Source organism: Tuber melanosporum, assembly GCF_000151645.1.
Source record: "Tuber melanosporum whole genome shotgun sequence assembly, scaffold_325, strain Mel28".
In the NCBI taxonomy this organism is placed as follows: Eukaryota; Fungi; Ascomycota; class Pezizomycetes; order Pezizales; family Tuberaceae; genus Tuber; species Tuber melanosporum.
The window spans coordinates 11430-29732 of NW_003299003.1; the positions used below are offsets into that span (position 1 = coordinate 11430).

An 18303-nucleotide genomic window follows, 5' to 3' on the forward strand; every position below is an offset into this window, starting at 1 on the left:
GGGGGTGAAATACTCAGCATGAAGTATAGTATGATAAATCTCGTCTCTCGGGGTTCGTTTCTCGGGGTTCGTTTCTCGGGGTGGTTTTCGGTTGGGTAATCTTATTCACAGAAGTTGTCAAAAAAGAACTCCCAGCACGATAGGAGGGATTTTCCCAGAGGCAAACCCCAGGTCAGAAAAAAATTGCCCAGCTTAGTATTGATTCAGAGAGGGGGGAAAAAAAGGGCATAAGATACTTGACTAAGCTCTGGCTGATAGGGCTATAATACTTTCACGAACTCGATTGGATGAACCCTCATCACGATACCTTCTCAAACGACCTATTTCCACCTCTCGCTATACTCACCCGTATAACCCGTATAGTACTATTCTACCTTGGATATATCCTTGTTAACGCCAGGTTAATAAACCAACCAAAATTTGTCTCCATACCAACACCACCTGCTACTACTGCGGAGGTAGTTATTTATACACCCGTAGTGGTGCGTAGGTAGTATTGCGTTGAGTATGCAGCGGACCTGTCACTTAGACTTTCAAAGAGGAGGGTACTTCACTCGAGATAGGAGAAGTGAAAGGGAGTGAAAGGGATGTGCTTCCATGTATCGCCCAGATCATTGGTTCCAGCTCGAACCTGATCTTTGCTATTCCTTGAATATTATCCCCGAGTGAAATCCAGTAGTTGATATAGAGAAACAGGGGCTATCCCATCGCATGCTAAACAATAAGTCGCCATGGAGCGCGCTTTTTGGTATCGTACACACCTGAACAGTGACAGACAGCACCCTTACCCCTAGAACTCTTCAGCTAAAAACTAAGCCGCGATTGTAGTAAAAGCAAACCAGATCCCCAATAACGCCATGAACTGAAAATGAAACCATTAATACTCCCCTCCCGAACCGCATAAAATCACACCCAAGAAAGAAAAAAATTCGAAAAGAAAAGGATATGATAAACGCTCCATCCAGAAGGGATGCTACGATATCAGCGCATAGTAGGAGGTCGAGACTCCTTATTCCACATAACTCTCGTCTTCAGCCATTCCACGGCTTCCTTGACACCAGTTCTACACCGAGTCAGCAGACACATTCAAGCCTTAATAGCAATTTAACTCTCACCCTTCCAGAGCGGAAACAGGCAGAACGCGGCTATCTCTGGCTCCTAATTTGACCACAATAGGGTTGACAGCCTCTTTCAACTGTGCTATCTCCAAGCTCTCCTCGCGATCCTGCTTGTTGGCCAATACCAACACTGGCACACCCTCTGTCTCTTCATGCTCCACGACCTCCTTCAGTACTTCTATAACTTCATTTTCTATGCGTGGTACGTCCGTACTGTCAATGACAAAAACGATTGCATGAGCGGATGAATAGTAGCTTTTCCAGAGGGAGCGTAGGGTGGATTGGCCACCAATATCCCAGAGCTTAAGGTAGATAGTTGGAGAGGTTAAGGGAATTATGGAAACATTTTGGCCGACCGTCGGGATTGTTCCGCCCTCTTTTGGCGGGGGTGGGGCATTTGGTAGGTAAATTGATTTTACTTTTTCGAGAAGGGTCTACCTGGTGTCAGTAAGTAGCCTCCGAAGGAGATTAGAGGGTAAGAATATAGGTTACCGTTTTCCCAGCATTGTCCAGTCCCAGGAGGCTAGTTGAGAGTTGTCAGCGGGAGTGCGACAGGCGGTCAGTTGTTTGGCGGGGTATCCAAGCGCCAGAGGTGGGGATCTTACAGAACAGAGTACTCCTCTTTGCTGGTAACATGAAAGTAGAGGCCTTTCGCGAGATGATACATTAAACCGAGGCTATTGTAAAAGGTGGAGATTTTGGTGTGAGCGAGTGTCGTGAAGAAAGAAAGAAAGTGACAAAGTGGGAAATAAGTCGATGCGTTTGTAATAATAAATAATACAAAATTTAATAATACATCGCCGGGGACACTGATTTCTCCCGGAGATGGGGAAACATACAGCATGTCGGCCCTCAGCCATAAGAGCCTCAAGTACTGTAACTTAGCCTGAACAAGAGTCATGAAAGTTATTTTTAGATCTAAACACAGGCAGGCGCCCATCATACTTTAAACCTTTCACCATTTTTCCCCTCTCACCTCCGAACGTCTCAAACAGCTTTCAAATCTTTAAACAATATCATCATCACTCAAGCTGAAGCCCCTTATTCATCCCGCCTCTTTCCCTCGTATTTCCAATTTCCCCCGCATGCTCACCGCCTTATCGCTTCGCTTTCCCTCTTCCATTACCATTAACCCCATCAAAACCCCACCAATGGCTTCGGAAGTCCCGCCAAAGACGAAGCCCAAACTAACAGGGAGAGATTTCTACAACTCCCTGGGTTCTCCGAAGACGGCGGTAGCTCCTATGGTCGAGCAATCAGAATTAGTCCGTTAACACTGCCTTCCCACCTTACCTCTACTAACAAACACAGGCATGGCGACTGCTCTCCCGCCGCCATTCACCCCCAAACACCCTCTGTTACACACCCATGTTCCACTCCCGCCTATTTGCTACGACTCCCATATACCGATCCCAATCCTTTTATCCACCCCTCGATGGTTCAAAACCCGACCGCCCACTTTTCGTTCAATTCTGCTCAAACACTCCAGAGGATTTATTTTCTGCTGCGCAACACGTAGCACCACATTGTGACGGTGTAGACCTTAACCTTGGCTGTCCGCAGGGTATTGCTCGGAAAGGAAAATATGGGGCCTTCTTGCAGGAGGATTGGGGACTTATCCGCAGTTTGGTATCCAAATTACACAAAGATCTCGAGGTCCCGGTTACAGCGAAGATCCGAATCTTGGAAACCAGAGAACGCAGTTTGGAGTATGCGCGGATGGTGGTTGATGCTGGAGCACAGGTTTTAACTGTTCACGGCCGGACAAGGGACCAGAAGGGGCACAATACTGGAATGGCAGACTGGGGTGTCATACGGTATATCCGAGATAATCTTCCAAAGGAGGTTGTTTTATTTGCAAACGGTAATATCCTCTGGCATGAGGATGTGCAGCGTTGTTTGGATGCTACAGGCGCAGATGGTGTAATGAGTGCGGAGGGAAACCTCTACAATCCGGCCATCTTCCAATCGGATGAAGATTGGGAAAAGAGATTCCCGAGAATGGACATTTTGGGCAGGGAGTATCTGGATATTGTCCGAAAAGAGGTCTTACCGGGACTCGAGGAGAGGGGACGGAAGCTCTTATTACAAGATCCCTCGATAACGGCGATAAAACCACATTTATTTAAACTTTGGCATGCACTCTTGCCAAAATATACGGATGTTAGGGCACTGCTTGCAAAAAGTTCTGCTCGAGCAAGCGAGGGTGGGGATGTTTTGGAACCCTATGAGACTTGCTTAATGGAGGTTCAAAAAATCATCAAGGCCGAGCTAAACCAAAATCCAGAGTTGACGGATGAGAATGGTCGATGGGTCGGTCCAGACACTCCGTTCGAGGAAGGCGCTAAAGGGGTAATGATCGAGGTTGATGGTGTCAAATTCAATAGGCTAGTGCCATGGTACCGCTGTCAACCTTATTATAGACCATTGCCCGAAGAGGCGATAAAGAAGGGAGCTCTGAATGTCAGAAAAAGTGCCCAGTGCCAAGGAATTAGCGAAAAGAAGAAGCAGAAGCTAGATACAGGGACGGGCGCCCAGTTAGTCACAGAGAGGCTGCAGCAGGCCATTAAGGATGAGCGAGATATTGCGAAAGGGGTTGAGGTGCCGGGGACAAGTACGGGAATGGAGAGTGATGTTCGCGCTAGTTGAGAGCTTAGATTTAGAGGAACATGGGGATCAATGCTTTGGGGCGTTTTCTTGTATTAGATGAAGCAAAATAATTCATCCCATAAGACGTTAAAAAACCAGACTTAAGGTACGGAAGTTACTTCCGAATATCCTAGCCCCAATCCTGAACCTTATATGATAGTCGCATCAATCTATTGAGCTAGTTATATACAAAAATCAAGCATCATCGTGACTTCCCTCAGCTTTCCCTCAGCTCTACCCATCCTACACCATGCGACTGATATCGTAAAAATGAAAAAATACGGACATGAAGTGAAACTGTTCTGTCCTATAAGAGAGAGTAAACCCCAAAGTAACTGTACAGAAAGAGTATTAAAGGCACCTGCCTCCATTTTTACCACGCCCTCCCCATCGCCATGGCATTCGCCATATTCTCCGCCCACTCCCATGGCCTCCCCAACCCACCAGGCATAGCATTGAAATACTCCCACCCCATCACACCTCCGAATCCGGGATACTTCTGCACCAGCTCCATAAACACCACAACGAGCACATCAATTCCCACCCACCCACTCCCATTGGCCGCATTCGTAACAACTCCAGCAACAACTTTCTCCGGTGGCCACCCCATTGCCATGATCAGATCGTAGCACTGGGGATCCGCCATACTCCCCCACCCACAATAGAACTGGACATTGTACCAATCGATCACGCCCCCACGCAGAACTTCCAACATCTGGTAATCAAACCCGGACAGATGCCTCTGATTAATCAGCCCAGTAGCAACGGGTGCAAGTGTGACTAAGAATTCCTGTCCAAAGTCTGCCTTGAGCCTATCGATCAGTCGGATAATCCCCTCCAGCGACATCTCCTCTTCGACGTCGAGGTCCAGCCCGTCGAGCTTGTGCTTGTGCACCATGTCGCGGAGCGGGCAGTAGTACGCTTCGAAAGACTGCTCGCTACCGTCCAGGCGCTCGAAGGAGCCGCGCGCGGCGCCGCCTAGCATGCCAAGGACTTTGATGCCGGAATCCTGCAACACAAGCACTTCGTCCCAAAGTGTCTCGAATATCGCGTCGTCCGGCGGTGTCTCGTTTAGATGGATATTACCAGGTGGGTTGTTGAGATGGATTGCGGCGAGGATTACGTGTGTGGTGCCGGTATTTTCAGTGAGGAGCGGGAGGATGGAAATGTATTCTTTAGAAGATGTATAGTGGGTTTGGTGGTAGAGGATTATCCGCGGGGTCTTGGGGCGCGGGGGGAGGGGCGGTGGTGGCATCGTTGGTTTGCTGAAGCGGGTGAGGGAATATTATAGAGTTTCTGTGGATCTTGTGGAGGCGGTAGAACCCAAGGTTCCGGCTTGGCAGTAATGCACGTAGGACCAAGGGGTAGATTTGGTCCTGCCCTGGGTAGATAGCTTACTGGCCCCAGCACCCCAATACCCCCTGCCGTAAATCCGGGACGATATGTAGCAGACAAAAGTCCACGGGCACGACCGGTAGAAGTGGCCCCTCTCACCCTCTAAGAGGGATAAACGGGGCCCTTAAATCCACGAAGACTTTCTTGTGATTTCATACTACAACACGCAGACATGTCCTTGTTGCAGCTTATCGTAGGCTGGATGACGATATCCAACTCCCCCCACTATCTCTTGCTACCGAGTGAGTGATTGTGATTCAGACTCACCGGTGCCAATTGTGCTTCCCTCGCTCTCTATTAGCACTGTTATGTAACACACCTCCATTATAGGAGTAAAGGAGAAGCACAATTTGGCTTAACTGGATATTGAAAGATGTGGTAAGGGTGTTTAGAGAATTGACACTGTCAAAGAACGCACAATATATTGCGGGGGTGCTCCCAGATCAGGAACATCTCACATTCCACAATTCTGTAGGAGTGACAGGTGATATCTGCATGCCGATACGATATCAAATTTTCTATGTTACCCTCACAGAGCTGGAAGTCTCGGCCGTTTCTATTCCGCATGCCCCGATATAACTACAAAACCATCGTCAGTCTCAACCCTAGCCGATATCTATTGCATGTTACCTTAAAGGAGCTGGAAACCCCGGCGATTTCTATTCCGATTTCTATTCCGATTTCTATTCTGCAAGCCCCGACAAAACTACAACTCCACCGTCAGTCCCGGCCCCAGTTGATATCCATTGCATCAAAGTCCGTCCTCTCAATACGACACCATACACCACCTCCACCATACACCACCTTCACCATACACTACCTTCACCATACACTACCTTCACCAGCACACAATGTGGGGCACAATGAAAGCAGCGGCGGGTAAATACCCTTTCTCCTCCAGAAGCTCTGGGAGCAGGGAAAGCGATGATCAGAGTAATCTTACGCTAGTATACTCTGAGATTCTTTCACCCAAAAAAACTGCTTCAACCTCCCTGGCTATTCCAACACAAAAGCCCATATTCACACATTCGGAACTTCTCCAGAGCTTTAAGGAGAGTATATCAGGATCCAATCTTCCACCAGACCCTGCTGGCCCAAATAAGGAAAATCACCCTCTATTCCGTAAGGAGCGCAACCAAAAAGTTCCGACACTGTTTTACCTGGATGACGACGGCAGGATAGATGACGCCACAACCGGAAATCCGGCACTTCTCCCGCTGACCACAGAACTCTCCAATTCATATAGTGAATATCTTTCAAATGGAAGAAGTGAATACGAGGCTGGTTACCCGGTTGGGGTTAACGTTGCTCAAAGGCAGAACAAAGGTTTTGAGGCTACACATTTCCGTCAAGCAGAGAGACACCCTAGACTTACTGTTTTGGAAGCGAAAAGAAATAGCTTTCCGGCGCAGAGACAACCAATTTCGAGTCCAAGCGCAGCAAGTTATTCTAGTAGCTATAGGCTTCATCGGTTACATCAGAGAATGGGTAGTGTTGGTTCTCCAATCAGCCGAAGCCAAAGTGCCCAATATCTGAACGAGAGATCCCAAATTGGAAAGTCAATGGGCAGGAACAAATTGTTATCTAATAAGTCTGGTGAAATGACATCGCCAAGACATTACAACAATCAGGTTTCACATTCCAGGCTTTCTACTAGCAGACTTCAACTCCCAGCACATCGGGAAGTTCCTCCAGGTCGTCCAGGCCCAGCCCAAAGGGAGCAGGGAAATCCAGGCCAAACACCGCATCCAGGGCACTTAATTCCTGCACCAAATACCGCAGAGGAGGAGGAACTACCTAAGACTATGGCTCAAATACTGGCATTTAGAAGAGAGAGAGTCATAGAAATGTGTGGATTTCCAGACCCTCCCTTAATGCCAAACTCGCCGCTACACCTTAACAGACCACCTCCTTCTAAAAATTCCCCTCTACCCTCTCTACCCGCCCCTCTTCCTGATAGTACACTTCAAGCCTCAGGCACTCCCCCAACATTCAATGTTCCCAGAAAACCTTTACCACCATCTGCACTACAGAATTTGTCCAGACAAACTAGTGCTCCCGAAGCCATCCGGTCCCCAACCAAAAATCTCAAAAGCCTGGAACAGGCCAATATGAAACCCGGGGCTCCGCCCACTCCACTCCCGAGATCAAAATCTGCACTTTCATTGGGGTCTATGAGATCCAATATTTCTGGAAGGTCCGTTTGATATTACCCCCCAGCATTTTTTTTCCTTAATCCAAGTTTGGGCGCACAATTATTATTATTATTATTATTTTTCAGAATGCTTATGGGGTTCTAGAAGTATTCGCTCCTCAATCACCCTTTTGAATTCCTCTGTTCGTGGCTCACTTCAGAGTTTGCAGCGCCGGATGAGTCTCCACCGTCGAGACAACAAACCACCATCCAAATAGACGACCACGGGGGAAGACAACCGGAACGTAATGCTTAGTATTTGTCTCAAGGGAGGTGAAATTCTAGGATGTTTTGTCTTGACAAACTTCCTTGTTAGAAAAGGTTCATTATGCTTTTGTGGATGTTCATTAGACTACATTCCCTTGCTCGATGTTTTAAGCTGTTTAAAAAATACATTAACCATCAAAAAAAAAAAAAATTTGTATGATATGTGATACTGCACCTTATGTGTCTTGCCATACCAGTAGCACCAGAAGCCAATTGGCCAGGCTTAAGGCTTCCCTAATTTACAAAATGTTGCCGGTGTTTCAAGTTCGAATACTATTGTAGCTTCAAGTCCCTAATTTAATCCCTCTCAGCTGCCTTGGGTCATTATTCCAAAGGACCTGTCCCCCAAAGAGCGTTATGAAACTCATTAAGATTTTTACTAAATCTCTAAACCACGATTAGTCAGACAAGCTTTACGTATACTTTTCTCTGATATCATCCTTTTGGCAACTTTCTTTCCAGGACTAGGTCCCTGAGTGCTCTAATAATCCAGATCGGTAATCAGACCACGGATAATTGAAAGGAGGGATAGAAAATCAATAGCGCATCGGAGGAGAGAATTGGCCGAGGCCTCCCATCCGTATAAGGGGAAAGGGAGCAGCAGAACCCGACACTCTGTCTAATGTTCCTCCTCTATTCACCACTACGATTTTACCTACCGAACCCTCGCGCTTCGAACGACTATAGCCAGACTCACACCTCCCACCCCTTTAATCCAATTCCAACCCCCAACTCCTATATCCGAGTGACAAATAATGTCACTCCGCCTCAAGTAAAATAGGCAAAATCGATAGCCCAAGAAGAACCCTTTCCTCCCCATACCATATACAACGGATATCAAAAGGGATTCGGTCAACACAAGGTGCCCGCTTCTTATTTTTTTAACCAAAACTCCAGGATCTTTTCTACTGTTGTTTACTGTATAAGGTTATAGAGTCATTTAATTTACTTGACGCCCTTTCCAAAAATGCTGGCAGTAAACACTGTAGTGGAGAAACAAAGAAGCTAATATCTAGCAGCTAATAGGTAACACACGCTTTTCTATTCCCAATCAGGCAAGCAGGTAGTAAGCCCATCCCACCTCTAGCTCTTTTTGACCAGCTAATCACACACATGAAGATACCCAATCTGGAATATACATGCACTTCTAGCGGGGATCATCTCGAGGACTTCATTAGTCCCCCCCCCAAGGCAACTCCTCTATCTCACTCCAAATAAAAAAACTCCCTAAGGATTCAACAAACACGTGCTGATCCCAGTCCACCAACGGAAGTGCTGTACTCCACAATGAGTACAACCTGAAGCGCAATCAAACATGGGAAACACCTTCTCCATGAGATCGATATATCCGACTTTATCCGAGAACCTCGCAGACTCTCCGGAGCTGGATAGTGGAATAATATGAATTTCCAAGGAAAGCACCTTGGCCACGGGTAGCGTTGATGCGGGCGGAGCGTGGAAGTGATATCCCGAAATTACCACGATCTATTGTGGGTACGATATGAAAATTAGGGGCACCGGCTCACAGGAAAGTTTGAAATTGGCTGGTAGAGGTGTGTGATAGAGGAAGGGAGAGATAGTGGAAGTTGGGTATAAAGACCCAGGAAAATAAATTTGATTGTCAGGAACTGGAGAGAAATAATTGGTTCGTTCATAGCAGCAGCGCCATCATGATGCTACGAACTTGGGTAATTGGTAGCCTTCTCTTTACAGTCGAAGCTGCTAGCTCTGGATCGCTCAGAACTCTCCTCTACAATGTTGCCGGTCTCCCAGGTACCCCTCTCCCTCTCTCCCCTATATTCCCTTCCTCTTCCTCCTTTTTTAGACTAACAATCTCAGAGCTACTATCTTCCTCTAGGCCCTCCAGAAATACCCCTTACATATCCCAGCGCCTGGCAAACTACGACCTTATAAACGTTCAAGAAGACTTCAACTACCATGCCGCCCTCTACGCCTCCGACGCCCACCCCCACCGCACCCCCACGTCGGGCGGTGTCCCATTTGGCGACGGCTTAAACACCCTCTCCAATTTTCCATTCATGGACTTTACCCGAATAGGGTGGACCGACTGCTTCATCAATTCAGGCGACTGCCTCACGCCGAAAGGGTTCACATTCATGCGCGTGCAATTAGACCCGCACGTTTGGGTGGACGTGTACAACCTCCACACAGACGCTGGCAGCCAGTCCGAGGATCGAAAGGCGCGAAGGGAAAACGTGGCCCAGATAGTCAAGCACATAAACACCTTCTCGGCGGGCATGCCCGTGGTGATAATGGGCGACACGAACATGCGATACACCACCATTTCGGATTCCGCCCGAGCTCTGGTATCCGGCGCAGCGGCAACCGACGCCTGGGTTCAGACCTGGAAAGGCGGTGTCGCCCCGGCCGAGGACGGGGTCGCCTTGAGCTGCCCCTTCCCCTTCCCGAGCACCGTTACCGACCAGGCCACTCTGAGCGCTTGCGAGACGGTGGACAAGATCCTGTACAGGTCCTCCCCAGTGCTCACGCTAAACGCGACGGGGATGACGAACGAGCACAGGGTCTTCGTGCACCCGACCACCGACGACCCGTTGAGCGACCATTACCCGCTCTCCGCGACGCTCGAGTGGACCGTCGGCAATTTGCGATTGTCGAATGTCGCTGGAGGCCCGCATGGTAACCATTACAATGATATACCCGCGCTGTCAGCGAGTCCCACCACTCCGAGCATCACAACGCTCACCCTGTCCGGCGGGAGACGTGTGGATAAGATTTCGGCGTCATTTGATAGCATCGGCGAAATTTCACACGGCGGCAGTGGCGGCGAGGCTACGAGTATTACCCTGGGCGCTGGAGAGACCATTGTCGGCGTGTACGCTTGCTCTGGAGAGAAGAATGGGCATACCCGCGTGTTTTATTTGAGGGTTACGACGAGCGCGGATAGGACGCTGGAGGCCGGTAGGACCACTGACGATTGTGTGAACATGGAGCAGCCTGAGAGCGGTTTCAGGGTTGCTGGGTTCTGGGGAAGGAGTGGGGATGAAGTCGATCGTGTGGGTGTTATCTGGGCGAAATAGACGGGTTCAGAGGTGGATTATGGAGGAAAACACCGGTTATCACTCGCCAATATTGCTATCTTTAATACAGAATTTATAATGTTAGGATCAATCGCTACGATTAACGCTCCAAATCGTGCATTCACACTTGCTAGCTGTTGTATCCGACATACATAGAGACACGGACGCCAGGTATATACTGTATTCACATACCGTAATAACTCGAGTAGACAATCCTTGTACCAGGATGTCAGACTTGCCTCTCTTAGCAAGGTCCGACGTTCCATCCTTTTTTTTTTTTGTCTTGGAGAGCATATCTCTTCGCGTGTTTGTTTCTCGCCCCTTTTTCCAGAGGAGGAAATTTTGGACTACCTAGCACAAGGATTGTGTATTCGAGTTCCTACGGCAGCACCCGAGCGTCCAACGGTATGATATATCTCACCAGTGAACATAGCCTCCACGAACCCTCTACACCACAACCCCCCCTATAAGTAAATCACGAATATCCAACTGAAAATACACCCGGTAAAAAACGACAGCTTAATACTTCCCAATTCCTGAAACTTCCCCACCCCTATAACTCCAAGTTGTCATACCCCAAGCCAACAAGACCACATCTCCGGAACCCCCCAATCATGGATATCCCATCCGCCACAAGTTCAAAAAATCCTCCGGCATGTCCCGAGCGACTCCGAGTTTCCCCCCCCCCCAGTTCTATTTCCCTATTATCCAAACACTCCCTCATACAGAAGTATATTATCCCTTTACAACCTCCGAAATACACAATCCCTTTCCCTAAGGTCATAAGCCCCCATTCCGTTTTTTCCTATGATACATGGCGACAAATATGCTAGATAGGGATGGTGGGGCGACTCCATTTTATAAAGGTAAGTATCATACTGTACTGTACAGGGTTATACGCGGGAGTAATGACATATGATACTCATTGTCCAGAGCTCAGTTTACACCCAAGTTAGGTTAAAAGGGTTTTTTTTTTCCTTTTATTTGTGCTCCATATATTTCACACCACGATTTCCTAATCTTCATATATGGTATCATATCACTTATGGATCAAATTTCTCATTTATCCAACTTGAAAGAAAAAAAAAGAAAAAAGTTTTTGAGTATCATAAAAGCGAGGCCCTCCGATCAGGATATCATAGTTGAAAGTCATTGTTCCCATATATAACCCTGGGCCCTGGTAAAAACAGAGGCATTACATGACACAATGGCCCGGGTCCACGTTTAGAACGCTTTGCGCCAGATTAACAAATATCGCTGGGGGCAAAGCAGACCGGCGGTAGTAACCCGATCTCGGAGAACTCGGGCTTCCCGGGGTCTCAGATTTCTATCTAACTCAGTTCTCCATATTTCTCGACGGGCCGTTAAAACTCAAATCGAAGGAAAGACTTCTCAATGGTAACTTTAGTAAAAGGGAGTGGAAACATTTCCAGTCGATTTCAAACTCTCACACTTTCCAGTCCAGGGTGCAGCCCATCTCTCTCCTTCTAACCAATTCCCAAGGGGAGAAAGGTCGACGAGTGATATACCATGCTCTACTCAATCGCGATCAATAACCCGTCCCAAGGAATGGGCTCTTTAAGCCGCCATAAGAACTGCCAGAACCCCCCGGCCGGAATTGTATAGCAAAGTATGCTAGATTCTCGCCGTCGCCATGAGCTCATACTGTTGCAACACCTTTGCTTTCCCACCCATCGTCAAAACCTTCCTCGGAAAAAACAGCTAAACGAAGCCCCCCTTTTGACACCACACTTCCTATTACTCCCCTTCAGTAGTTCCCAATTCCCCCAGCGGAGAAACAATGGGGAAAATGAATACCGCGACCCGAAACAAACCACTCCTGCCATACACGCAAAGATACTCTAACCAATGCACTCCAGCACGTGAGGATCCACAGAACTGATAGCGGGTGCTCCGAACTTCGGAGAAGAAACAAAAAAGAAAAAATCCGGTTCCCCAACCATCTGAAAAGGCGGGGCTAGCATGTGCTGGTGGTGCCTGACTCCCTGGTTTTTGGCTATTTGAATAATAAGTTCTAACCAATATTTCAATGACACCACTTTCAACACGTCCATTTGAGCTCGAGCACCAGGTGAAACTCAAATACCCAGACCAATCTCAGCCTGTTAGAAGAGTTACCCAGGACAGCATACACAAGGGCAGTAAAAAACGCGAGTATCGTTCACCCAACCGATAATGCAAAGGGAGCCCGATGAGGGACCATTTGTGAAGGACCAAGAGCTCCTAAACAAAATGTTCAGGACTTTTAGACTATCGTTTCGCAAACCGAACAAGATAACGGCATCCCTCACCGCCATGAAAAGGATCTTTTCCCAGGCCAGTCGGCCCGCCACTTCCACTCTCTCTCAAAAAGAATGGGATGTGGCTAAAGATATTACTAGAGATCTCTGGGGCTTTCTTGAAGAGATTAGCACGCTCCAGACACACCGCCACCGAGCGGACGCCCGGAATATCATGGCGGAGGTCCAGAACCGAATTCAAGGGCTTTCCCCGACTATAATTGAGTCTTCTCCACAGTTCCTCCCGTACATCGGGCCCATATCGTCCTCCCACGGATCTTCGGGGATGGACAGTCTTACTGTCCTGGAGCTGGAAGGGATCAAGGGGGAGAGACTTACGGGACAACGGGTATTCCCGGTCCCAGAAGGCGGTGCACTAAAGCATGCCGATGGGGAGAACGATTTTCTGCCCGCGGAAAACACAACCCTTTCCCAACTCATAAAACAATCGCGCAGGTCTCTAGGTGCCCTGGAGAGGTTCAGAAAACTGGGAGCGGCAAACCCCGGTTCCCCCACCCCTGAACATCTCGATGACCCAACAGAATCGCTGATATGCTACTCAGGCAATTTTCCGCTCCTTGTGGGCCCTTTTCCCCAGATATCTGTCCCGCCAGAAACGGTGGTACGGCCCGAAGTTTACGACCTCCGAAAAAAAAAATCCCCCGGGACAAATAGACGGCCGGAGAGTCCGGACAGCTATATCTTCAAACTAGTCTGTCAGGTCCAGGACACCGCTCTCCGACCCGAAATCGTCTACAAGTACACGATCATAACCCGGGCCACCCGCGGTCGGTTCCTAGATCCCAGCACGGACGACGTCGAAAAGGAGCCAGCAGCCACGGAGGAAGAAGTCGGTTATCTGATAGAATGGATCTCGAAGGCCTTCCCAAAGATCATCGTCCGACAGCGCCCCGCGCCGAACCTACTGGTTTGCGGCGAACACAATCGGAACAGGGACCCCAGCTCCATCGAGATCAACGGTGACCAACTCGACGCCATAGAGCGGCTGCAGCGAGACGGAAAATCGCCCGTCCACCTAATCTACCAAATCTACATAACCCTCTTCCACGAGTTGGCACACTACCTGAACACGCAGATCAACGCGCCGCACAACAGGGATTACCTGACGCCGAGAAAGCTCCGCTGGGAGCTCAAGCCGGAGGGATTCGCCGAGTACCCGGAGCACCCCCACCACAACGTGTTCTCCCCGCACATGGGGGAGATCGGGCAGTTGATAGAGTTCCTGATCTTTGGGCACATGGCGGGCGTGATGCCTGGACGGGATGAACTATTCGCGCGAGCCTGGGGCACCGGGAGTGACAGCGGTGCCGTATTTTTGCCGACTGAGGTTGTTGCGCATATGCTCGCTTCCCGGGTTCCTCGGTGGATGGATGGTCCAATACTACAGGAACTCATCCGGGGATACGAACTTCGGCGGGGCTCGGGCATGTCAGGGGAGCAGACAACCCAGGGGTCATTGAATTCTCCGGAAAAAGCTGGAAGTGAGGCCGGAACTTGTGGGCATTGATGAGAGCGCATCTGGGAATGCCCCAGGCCAAGGTTCGGGAACAATTATGAGACCTCCGACACCCCATACAATTCGAAAGCTATACTTCCAAGGGACCATCTGGGATCACGTCTAAATCCAAGCTGAGGTGGTGCACATCAGGAGCGCTAATGATTGATAAGAGGCCGAAATTTACGGAAGCCAGGAGAGGAGAGCACCTCACCTAGGCAACCACCATCACTTACACAATTCCACACACTCCAATATAGCATACCGGTATGATACCCTGAATCGCAGGGCCGGTCAAAGCGCAGTCGAGAGTGATTGGACCAACGTAGCGCTCACACGCAGTTCCAACAACAAAAAAAGGCAAACCTTATCGAAACCGCAATTCTCTTAGCTTGTGTCACTTCTAAATCTAAATTTATCCAACACATGATTTCTGTTTCCAGCATCCGAGTGACCTCCCATGACCAAAGCACATTATTACCCAAGGATCCAGTACAAGACTCACACAACACAACTGTCCAACTTCTCACCAAGTACCCAATTCAACCCCCGGTCGCGTTCCAGTCTTGTCCAGTCCACCAGTACCATACAGCAACAGCAAACCACCCTCGGACAGCATCTCAACTTCCCACCCGGAACTTATCCCGGACCACACAACCCTGTAGACTCACGCCACACCCATAATCAATAAATCTGGTCTACTTTTCAATCCATCAACCAAACCAATCAATAAATCGGAACCAAGTTCAACAAATGAACCAAAAGCAAAAAACACATCATGAATTTCAAAGCAAAAAAAAAAAAACACCATAACGTAAAGACTGCCTACGACACTACCATGCTGGAATAGAATGGAAGCACTATAAGCTAGAATATATGATGAGTAACCCCCCCCCCCCGAACGGCCACTACCCCATGCGAAGAAAAAAGAATGTGCAATTTTCCCCATTTTTGATTTTGAAATTGTGCCAGTGCCCGCTATCCTGTCTTGTCGCATTATGTCCTTCATATCATGCCACCTTCGCAAGTATCGTTGAGGAAAAATGAGAGAAATCGAATACTTAGGTGAGAATAGAAATGAAAATGAAAAAAATGAAAAACGAAAAACGTGTCCCACATGGTAATAAATGGAATTGGTATATGGTGACAGCCATCCAAAGTTCAAACCTAGCATATTATGGGTGTAGATACTAATGTACTTCTCGCATCCAAAAAAGCCCAATTACAGTATCTCCAAAACAGCAAGGATGGGAAAAGAGAAAGGAAAAACCACAAGAAAAATAACTCAAGCACCCCCCCTCTCATGATTATGACAGTTACAACATTTCTAGTGAAATGATACATCGATCAACTTCTTTCCGTCCCGGGGGTAAGCCTCCACAACAGCCCTCAAGAGAGCCTGCCACGGTCGACCAAGCGCCCGAATAAATTCTAAGAAAATAGACGAGTATTCGCTTTAACTAGGATATGATTCTCAAAAATTCCGCGAATTCATAACGCCGTTGAGAAACGCAGTAAACCTAGGTTTATCCCGAGGATTATAGAAGAAAAAGAAAAAAAGACAGACAGTTAGATCACTGTCTCGAGACTTTACAAACCCGGCTAGTCCTCGATTGCGGTGACGAGTCTCCTCCGTCCGCGGGCGTGGTGGGTGCCGCTCTTCTAGTGGTTCTGTTCTTGGCTTGCGGAGTGGGGGCGGCACAAAAGTCGCAGACAAACACTTTCGGCAGGGTCTTGCGACTATACCCTACGCACCTCATATGCAGCCAGTTGTTGCAAGAGTCGCTAGTTGGATTGTTAGAGATGTGGATGCTAAGCAGGGTAGGAATGATGAGAAGCTCACCATTGAACCATCGTAGTCCCTCCTTGTTCGCTTGTCCTTTTGCATACACAGCGTGTGGAGTCCTCTTCGACGGCAATGTTCTCTTTTCGGCTATCAGGCCTAGGACACTGTTTCACCGGCGTCAAACGGCCCGAGTCGGGTGCAATCAGTAGCGAAGCGCCTGCTTCTGGGAATCCTCCATCGGCCATTTTACGACGAGGACGAACGATGGAATTGCCCATAGCAGCCTGATCCACGAAAAGCTTCTTCTTGACTGCTGATGTCCGTAATAACCCAGGGTGGACCTGGCTATGCCTGGTGGCCGAACGCTGGCCCTGGCCTGTAGTAGTACTACCAGACGAGAAGAACTTCGGCTTCACCGCACTACCTGGTCTAGCTTTGGTCGGAGTTCGGTCAAGAGAAGCTATTACTACACCGTGATCAGTGACGAAAAACGTAATCTTCCCTCAGGTCTATCTCACCTTCACTTCTCCTACGCCCTAGCATTACTTTTTTCAATGCTACCATTGCGTCCCCATCGTCCTCCCCATATTCATCCTCAGCCAGGTTGACGATATCAGTGCCATCCACCACGGTTTCGGCCTCCGACTCATCGCTGACTTCATGCATGGACCCCAAAGTGGGGGTTCCCAACAAAGATACCCTTGAACCGCTGAAACTGGACCCACTAGCCCTCCATACACACTCTCTCAGATGACGACCAATGCTGGCAGGTGGACTGGATCTCAGTGGAGTAGGCAGCCTCGGAGAAGAATCCAATCTTCCAGATGCAGCGTTGGCTGCAAACCCCTTAAACCCCTTCTCCCCTATCGAAGATGCCAACTCCGCGGATGAACGTCGAGTCGGTGTTCTTGGAGGTGGTCCTGTATGGGTGGGTTTCTCGAAAACCGCGCTTCTGCGCCTTTGCAAAGCAGTCCTGCCCTCACGGACAGGCCCTAAGCGATTCCGTTCACGGTAAACAATATATTCCTTCCCGTCCGGCCCAAGGCCCCTCGGCTCATCATCATCAAAAGAAGAATCGCTCTCCTCAAACGAATCCCAAGTCTGCACCTCATCCGCCTCCGTATCCGAACTCTCATAGACAATAGTGGCTTCCGCCTTTGCTCGCCCCCCTGGAGATATTGCAAGTGTCACCTCCGTCCTCATCTTTGGCACCTTAACCGGGATCGGCCCCTGGCCCCGGGGAGTCCTTCCAGTATGCTCCTTCTTCGCAGTCCTTGGTGGTGGCACTGGCGACGGTGGTGCAGCGTTCCGTTTCTCCAATCCAACCTTCCTCGCACTGGCAACACTATTCCTGGTAACAGCTGCATCAAAGTCCCCAGCCTTTGCAGTTGGTCTTCGAACTGGACGAGAGAGCAAGCTATCGCTCATGCTATGTTTCAGCAATGACCTCTGGCTGCCAGCACCGCGTCCTCCCGAAGCAGTTACTGCTCGCTCCTGTCGCCTCCTTTCCTTCATCAGCTTTTCTTGCCGTATTCTCTGTCGTTGAAGCTCCAACTCTTGTTCCCTAAGGTGCTGCAGATGCTGGTGTTGGTATGGCTGCGAAGCCGTCCCCAGTGTCGCAGTTTCTCTAATTTCATCAGTACGCATAGAAGATGCCACACTCGTAGCAGCGGAGGAGAATATAAGATTTGGATCAACGTCCAGGGGAAGGATAGATTTCTCCAAGAGATCACCGTCAAAGTCAGGGAACGAAAAATGGATCGAGTCCGAGGGGTCATCATATAAGGGAGATGATTGGTCATCTCGCACAAGTGAGCCAAAGACATCCAAGCCATCAATGGATACGTCAGATACGTTGGCGCGCATAGAAGACCAATCATAAGCATCCGACGATTCCCCCTCAGCGCTGACAACTCCCATCCCATTGGCGTAATCCAATCCACCATCCCAGGCATTCTCTTTCGAAAGATACTCGTCAAAGGTATCCGGCACAGATGAGGGGAAACGTATGTCGGGAAC

General features: G+C 48.9%; 5 protein-coding genes; 2 read left to right on the forward strand and 3 right to left on the reverse strand.

Annotated features, from left to right (window-relative positions):
* Positions 1–712: 712 nt before the first annotated feature.
* Positions 713–1820, reverse strand: GSTUM_00001973001 (uncharacterized protein). XM_002839239.2 has 4 exons: positions 1724–1820; positions 1611–1641; positions 1116–1552; positions 713–1063 (listed from the first exon to the last, which is right to left on the reverse strand). Exons 1-4 carry the CDS (start codon positions 1783–1785, stop codon positions 982–984), a joined length of 612 nt encoding a protein of 203 aa, XP_002839285.1. The 5' UTR covers positions 1786–1820; the 3' UTR covers positions 713–981.
* Positions 1821–2108: 288 nt separating this feature from the next.
* On the forward strand, positions 2109–3767 carry GSTUM_00001974001 (uncharacterized protein; the record flags this gene model as incomplete). XM_002839240.2 has 2 exons in its annotated part: positions 2109–2383; positions 2430–3767. Exons 1-2 carry the CDS (start codon positions 2270–2272, stop codon positions 3765–3767), a joined length of 1452 nt encoding a protein of 483 aa, XP_002839286.1. The 5' UTR covers positions 2109–2269.
* A 373-nt stretch (positions 3768–4140) lies between these two features.
* GSTUM_00001975001 (uncharacterized protein) lies at positions 4141–5022 on the reverse strand (the record flags this gene model as incomplete). Its single annotated transcript, XM_002839241.1, has 1 exon — positions 4141–5022. One exon carries the CDS (start codon positions 5020–5022, stop codon positions 4141–4143), a length of 882 nt encoding a protein of 293 aa, XP_002839287.1.
* Positions 5023–9296: 4274 nt separating this feature from the next.
* GSTUM_00001976001 (uncharacterized protein) lies at positions 9297–10682 on the forward strand (the record flags this gene model as incomplete). Its single annotated transcript, XM_002839242.1, has 1 exon — positions 9297–10682. The coding sequence occupies one exon, from the start codon at positions 9297–9299 to the stop codon at positions 10680–10682; it is 1386 nt and encodes a 461-aa protein (XP_002839288.1).
* A 3302-nt stretch (positions 10683–13984) lies between these two features.
* On the reverse strand, positions 13985–14612 carry GSTUM_00001977001 (uncharacterized protein). XM_002839243.2 has 1 exon: positions 13985–14612. Exon 1 carries the CDS (start codon positions 14519–14521, stop codon positions 14102–14104), a length of 420 nt encoding a protein of 139 aa, XP_002839289.1. The 5' UTR covers positions 14522–14612; the 3' UTR covers positions 13985–14101.
* Between the last annotated feature and the right edge of the window lie 3691 nt (positions 14613–18303).

What these genes read in the sequence shown, in the direction of transcription:
- GSTUM_00001973001 (XM_002839239.2), bottom strand. Translation starts at nt 1,785, where the DNA reads ATGTATCATCTCGCGAAAGGCCTCTACTTTCATGTTACCAGCAAAGAG. An exon ending in TGGACAATGCTGGGAAAACG is followed by an intron (nt 1,553 to 1,610) that starts GTAACCTATATT and finishes GACACCAGGTAG; the next exon opens with ACCCTTCTCGAAAAAGTAAA. An exon ending in CCTGTTTCCGCTCTGGAAGG is followed by an intron (nt 1,064 to 1,115) that starts GTGAGAGTTAAA and finishes GACTCGGTGTAG; the next exon opens with AACTGGTGTCAAGGAAGCCG.
- GSTUM_00001977001 (XM_002839243.2), bottom strand. Translation starts at nt 14,521, where the DNA reads ATGCGCTCTCATCAATGCCCACAAGTTCCGGCCTCACTTCCAGCTTTT.